This window comes from Buceros rhinoceros, unplaced genomic scaffold, assembly GCF_000710305.1.
Source record: "Buceros rhinoceros silvestris isolate BGI_N320 unplaced genomic scaffold, ASM71030v1 scaffold31350, whole genome shotgun sequence".
NCBI classification, from domain to species: domain Eukaryota; kingdom Metazoa; phylum Chordata; class Aves; order Bucerotiformes; family Bucerotidae; genus Buceros; species Buceros rhinoceros.
In genome coordinates, this window is record NW_010391800.1 from 4,225 (window position 1) to 10,194 (window position 5,970).

Genomic DNA, 5,970 nt, shown 5'->3' on the forward strand with positions numbered 1-5,970 from the left:
GGGTGCAGATTTATAAAGCTTTATTATTCATTTTTTTCAAAGTATTAGGATTGAAAAGTTTCTGGAAAAGCAGGTGGCTTGACACAACACTGGAGGTGTACGAAATACTCGTTTGGTACCACAGGATAAAAGGTGGTGGGCAGGAGAAGTTACACAGAAATATTTTTTCTTCACGTTTTCCCCACTGGCAACCTGGGTTGGAGAAAGAGAGAGGATTATGTGGGGAAATGGTGCCTCCCGGCAGTGTGTCAGCGTTCGGGCGGCCGTGTGCCCGCGGGGGGTGAGGCTCCTGCCAGCAAAAGCCAGCGCTCGGTGGCTGCAGGGAAGTGGGAGCTTGGCTGGGGTGGAAGGAGCTGAACGGCTGGGAGGGAGGGCAGAGCGGGGCAGACACCACGACCCGACCGATCAACACGGCTTACAGCTGGAACCTACCGTGTCTTACACGATTCCTAGCGTGGCTCTGCTCTGGACTATGAGGTTTGCGCCCTAGGGAAGGGAACACAGACAGTTGTGAGAGAGGGGCCGAGGGAGCAGGAGCCACTCTGCTTCTGCTCTGCCGCTGCGTCACCGTGCGGGGGACAATTCTACCAGCACTCCCTAACCCCAGAGCCCGCCTGCTCCCCTGCCTTGCACATCTTTCAACTTTGCAAAGGTAGAAAATAAACTTTGAGAGTCAATTAGAGACAAAATAATTCTTTCCTACGTCTCCCTAATATATTCCCCTATGCAGTGCTTGGGGTCTAAACCAAAAAGGGTTCGATCAGGGAGGAGGGGAAGATGTTACCGCGCTTCCTGTACATGCTCTGCAATACGGCTACCGATAAGCTTCACCTGCAGGTCCTTCAGACAAGTCAGTGTTGACTGAACGGGGTGGGGGGTTGTGGTGGATGGGTTTGAAAAACCAGAAGGGCCGTTGGTAGGGCACAATCAGCTTCCTAGTGAGCTCCCAGCTCCCTGCATAGCTTTGGTTTGCTTTGTAAAGGAGACAGGAAATACCTCCTCCCCAAAGCAGGCGTCCACGTCTGTCTGCTTGCAGCACTTGTCTACCATGGTGACGAACCCATCAGAAATGGTCTTTAGCTGCTCCTCTGTCATCTGGGGCTTGCGTTTCACGAGGTTGACAAGCAACCTGGAACAAAGCCGGGATGGGCAGTTAGTGCTACCTGCTGTGGGATCTACAACACGCCGTTCTGCGCAGGCACCGCTCGTTCACGAGAGGTTTTTTGCTGTGCCTAGAGGAGTCTGTGCCAATTTGTGGCATTTGTAGCTCCCCCCACCCCCCGCCAAAGCCTTGAACCTCAGAAGTTTTTCTAGGAGGTGTTTCTTGGCGCTTACTTCATCTGCCCCAGCTCCCGCTCCGCGGGAGAAGCGGTGCACAGCTTTTCATCGAAGTTGAACATGTCAGGGTTAAACGGGGGAGGCACGTATTTGGTATCGACTTCCATGGCGGTGAAACACGGTCTCCTGTTGGCGTAGGAGTCGCTGCAGCAGTGTGAGACCTGGTCGTTGACAGGGGAGGTCTCCTGCTTCTTGCACATCTCCTGAATCACAAAGCTCAGCTGGAAGAGAGGGGAAGGAGGACAGAGGCCGAGTTACACCTCCGACAGCAACAGGAGGAAGAGGCGACGTTTGTGTACAGCAGCAGAGCTGGAAGCGGGGGCTGTCGGGCCTGAACACCTGCTCGGGAGAGGCAGGGTCTGAAAATAAACGGGTATTGCCGGAGTCAGGCATGTCGTCCTCCGCAAACGGCCTGGCCACCGGGCCACAGGCGGCCACTATGTCGCTCAGGTTTTTAGGAGACTCTTCGGTTTTTTTGGACACGAGCTGCTGCAGGCAGCGACTGTGCAACCCACCTTGTGAAGTTCAGCCAAAATCCTCCCAACCTCCCATCAGACAAATGCTTAGGCTCTTGTGTCCACTAAACATCGAGAAACTCCCAGCTGTGCCAAGTGGCTGCTTAGGCTGGGGCCTATCAAAAACCACGGTGCGTTTATCATCTCACCAGCACCGAACGTTTTCGAGAACAGCAGAAACCTCCAAGGGGAGCGGAGAGAACAAACAAATGTACTCACGTGTCCCTCGGAGCAGGACATGCGTTTCTCTTCGGGAAGCTCACAGCACGTGGTGCCAACAGCGGTCATTTTCTTTCCGATTTCGAGCAAGGTCTCAGTGGACACCTGAGGCATTTTCTTAGTGTACCGGACCAGAATGCTGAAAGAGTGGAACCCCAGTCAATCAGCCAATCAGAAGTCAACCAGAGCCACCGCGTGCTTGCTTCTGAGGAACGCTCGACTGAGCTACCGCCCACGTGAAAATAACTTTGCCCAAGGCTGCCAGCATCGCGGCTTACGTCGGGCATGTCTATCAGGCGGTACTCACGCTTTAAGGAACTCGGGCTGGCCGTGGGCCTTGAGAAGATCGCAGTTGGTCTTTACGAGATCCTGAGTTTCCTTGATGTGTTTGTCCAGTTTCTCTTTCTGCAAACAAGGGTAAATGTGTTAGTGACGCTGGAGCAGGACGTGCTGGTGACAGTCACACCATGTGCCTCTCTACCTCTCCTAAATGTCGTGAGCTACATGATACCTGCTTGGCAAGGCCGATTGCTGCTGTGTGGCCTGGGTGGTGCAGGGAAGACTTGATGGTCACTTCAGTTCTCACGAAAATGCCGTTAAAGGCAGTGAGGTGTTTGAAATTTAATTAGAATCAATTACCCACTGGACTTGCTTTCTAGACAACAGGGGGTTTTGTTTGTCTCTTAAAATCGGGTGAGTACTTGTCGAGTTTAGGATTATCAGCTGGGAGGGTTCTACCCCTCGGCTCCAGCCGTCAGCGACTCGAGCTGTGCCGTGGCCTGCGTGTGGCTCACTGGAGATGAGGAGAGCCGAGTTCAGGTGTCTCTGTGCGAGCCCAACCGCCCCGTTACCCGCCGGGAAACCTACCGCGTTGCCGAAGCACTCGGTAGGGTTGTCTGCTTTGCAGCACTTTTCCAGGAGTGTTTCAAATCCCTTCGCGACCCTCAGGATCAGCTGCGTGGAGAACTCGGGGTGTCTTCGTCCGTATTCGTACACGAACCTGAAAGACATGCGAGTGGACGGGATTAGAGCTCCCCGGCAGCGTGCTGCTTCCTTCACCCGCAGCGCAGCGACGGCTCCTCGGCTGAGGCCACTGAAGGTGGGCAGCGAGCTCGGAATGCTGCTTGCGAAAGGCCGTAGCCCGGACAAGTCAGAGCGTCGCTTGCGGGAAGGTTCTCGTACGAGCGCGCCGACCGCTGGCACTACTCACTCAGACATGAACTCGTCGTGGCCTGCCTCAAAGCTTTTGCACACTTCCTGGCTTTCCAGGTACTTTTCAGCGATTGAAGGGAGGTTTTCAGGTTTGTCATCAAACTCTGCCGTGATAATGCAGTCGCTTCGTTCCACAACTGGCTTCTCGCAGCACTCTTTGATTTTACTCGAGAAAACATCTTGTTTAGAGCACATGTAGGATGCAAGCTCGGCCTGTAAAGGTAAAAGCTATTATCAGACAAGCTCTGAAATAATAATTTAAAGACAGGTGAATTCATCTCCTCTCTCTCTTTCAGACTCTCCCCTTTTCCTCCAGGTCACCGATTTACTTAGCAGGTGCCTGAGGAAATGCTGTCTCCGTACACCGATCGTGTCAGTCCTGCCAGCTGCCCAGCTCAGAGTTCATCACTGGTGCTACAGCACAAATTATTGTCTTCCAAAGACGTGTAGGTCCTGGAAAATGCCTGTAGCTCGCTTGGCTTACCCTGTCGTCCATGCACTCCACCATGTCCCCTTCGCAGCACTCCTTGTAGATACTGTTAAGGTCACGTATCACTTTCACGACCTCTGCAAATGGAGACTTGGGGTATTTCTGGCTCAGGCGAGCGAGTTTGCTGGGCAGGAGAGAAGAAAACCAGACTGGTTTTAAAAACTCGGCGTTGAGCAGAAACCTTGCAAGTCCCTAACACACGTGCATGGGAACGGGCTGCCCAGGGGGGTGACGGAGTCCCCATGCCTGGAGGGGTTTAACAGCTGTGTGGAGGGCCCTGAGGGTTTAGGGACCCTGGCAGTGCAGGGGAACGGCTGGACTCGATGACCTTAAAGGTCTCTTCCAGTCAGCATTGTTTCGAGTGAATCCTCCTTCATCCTTCTCATCTGCTTCCTAGTGGCTGGAAAAAGCAGCGGTCGCTAAACTGTTACATCAAAGGTACCGGAGCGGGCACAGACCGACAGCAGCTCAGCTCTCTGCTTATTCATTGCTAAAGTCTTTCTTAATCTTACAATCCCACCTTTGACAACCGTGATCCTGCCAAACTTGACTCTTTTTTTGACTAGCACCTTAATTGCCCATTACTGATGTGCCCGGCGCTGAGAGGCATCGGGACGGGGCAGAGCTTTGGTGGAACCGTAAATTAAATGGGTGGGATCTCTGGTTCTGGGTGATACTCCTCTAACTCTGCGTCGCCTGGCTTGGTTCTAGGGACGGTTTTGTTTCCCTGTGATTCTCTCAGCTGGTTTTTTTTTTTTTACTATCAGCCTGGGATACACAGGGTCTGCTTTGTGTCCAGTCTTCACGCAGAAAGCTGCTCACCCTTGAAGCCTACATTTAAAAAGCAGGCAAAGAAGTTATCGTTGGCCTGGTGTGGTGAGACTGACTCAGGGTTCTCAGTCCTGTCGGACCACGGTTCTCAGCCTGCGGCTTGCTCAGAAGTAGCAGGCGCGCGCTCCTCTGACTCGGGATGTGGGGAGGAATTCTATACGCTGATGCTTTCCCCTGGTTGAGGTTAAGGAGCCACTTTGGACAGAACACCCACTGGAACTTACTCGGCTTGGAAAACTCTGTCGCCAAACCTCTTGCGGATTTCACAGAAATATTGCTGCTTCTGGCTGATCTTCTTGGCTCTCTCTCTGATGACAACAGCCTACGGTAGTGGGATGCACATTGTCACGTCAAACTGGTTACATGGAACAGGCCGAGAAAGACAGAACATCTGAAAATGCTGCGCTGGATGGGGCCAAAAGCCTGAAATACCTTTTCATCCAGGCAAGCACCGAGAGCAGTCTCTTTGCAGCAGCTCTGGAGCGCGTGTTCGTAGTCAGCGGCCAGGCTGAGGATCGTGGGGGCGTACAGGAAGGGGTTTCTTCTTGCAATGGTGTAGATGAAACTATAAAGAAAGGGAAAACACGTTACGTATTCTGCTGGTGACAGCGAATGGCCTTACGCCTCTTCTGGCTTCTAAACCTTTTCTTTCTAGTCGGGGCTGTTGGGAGCAAGTAAATGATTAAATCAATGTTGGAATCACTGTGGTTCTGCAGGGGGTTTGGGGAAGAGAAAAAGAAACCCCCTGAGGTTTATGCAACATGATCCCTTAAAGCCGGCTTTTGAATGGAAAAACCTGCTCTAGCACGGAACAAAACAATGTGGCCAGAGCTTTGGGTATTTAATGACTGAATGAGTGATCTCGACGTGCAGAGGGGACGCTGAGCGCTCCTGGGGATCCCTCCTCTGCCCGACCCCCCGCTTACACAGCACAAACCGGCCACTTTTCTTACTTCCCCAGGAATGGCACCCGGTTGTCCTGGTACTCCTTGCATATCACGTCATCGGCTGGTCTGGCATAGGGCTGCACGAAGTCGGGGTGGGGGATTTTGAAGCCCAGGAAACACTCGTTCCGTTCCGGGTCTGCTTTACCACAACAGTCGGCCATTTTGCCATAGGAGTCGCGGAGACTCGGTACTTGGCAGATCTTATCCAGGAAGATGGCAGGCTGCGAGGGGGATGCTCAGGGTCAGAATTACTGTGTACAGACAGTGTAAAGTACATTCTATTCATCTGTAAGAAAAAACTCAGGTTGAAACCGTAAATATGAAGATTTAGACCACAGATCAGAAGGGTCTTGTTTTTTTCAGGTCACCCCTGTATGCACAGACACTCCCCCCCCCTTTCTTTGGTCACTTGAGCAGC

At 52.6% G+C, this 5,970-nt stretch overlaps 1 protein-coding gene across 1 annotated transcript in view; it reads right to left on the minus strand.

The window, feature by feature from the left end:
* Nucleotides 1-438: 438 nt before the first annotated feature.
* The window catches only part of ALB (albumin), a 7,636-nt gene continuing 2,104 nt past the window's right edge, over nt 439-5,970 (minus strand). The window contains exons 4-14 of the mRNA XM_010143076.1: nt 5,559-5,773; nt 5,038-5,170; nt 4,830-4,927; nt 3,769-3,898; nt 3,283-3,497; nt 2,940-3,072; nt 2,380-2,477; nt 2,073-2,211; nt 1,336-1,559; nt 997-1,129; nt 439-486 (exon numbers count right to left, since the gene is read on the minus strand). Of these exons, the coding sequence (XP_010141378.1) occupies nt 439-486; nt 997-1,129; nt 1,336-1,559; nt 2,073-2,211; nt 2,380-2,477; nt 2,940-3,072; nt 3,283-3,497; nt 3,769-3,898; nt 4,830-4,927; nt 5,038-5,170; nt 5,559-5,773 (1,566 nt within the window). The remainder of the gene's footprint in view (nt 487-996; nt 1,130-1,335; nt 1,560-2,072; nt 2,212-2,379; nt 2,478-2,939; nt 3,073-3,282; nt 3,498-3,768; nt 3,899-4,829; nt 4,928-5,037; nt 5,171-5,558; nt 5,774-5,970) is intronic.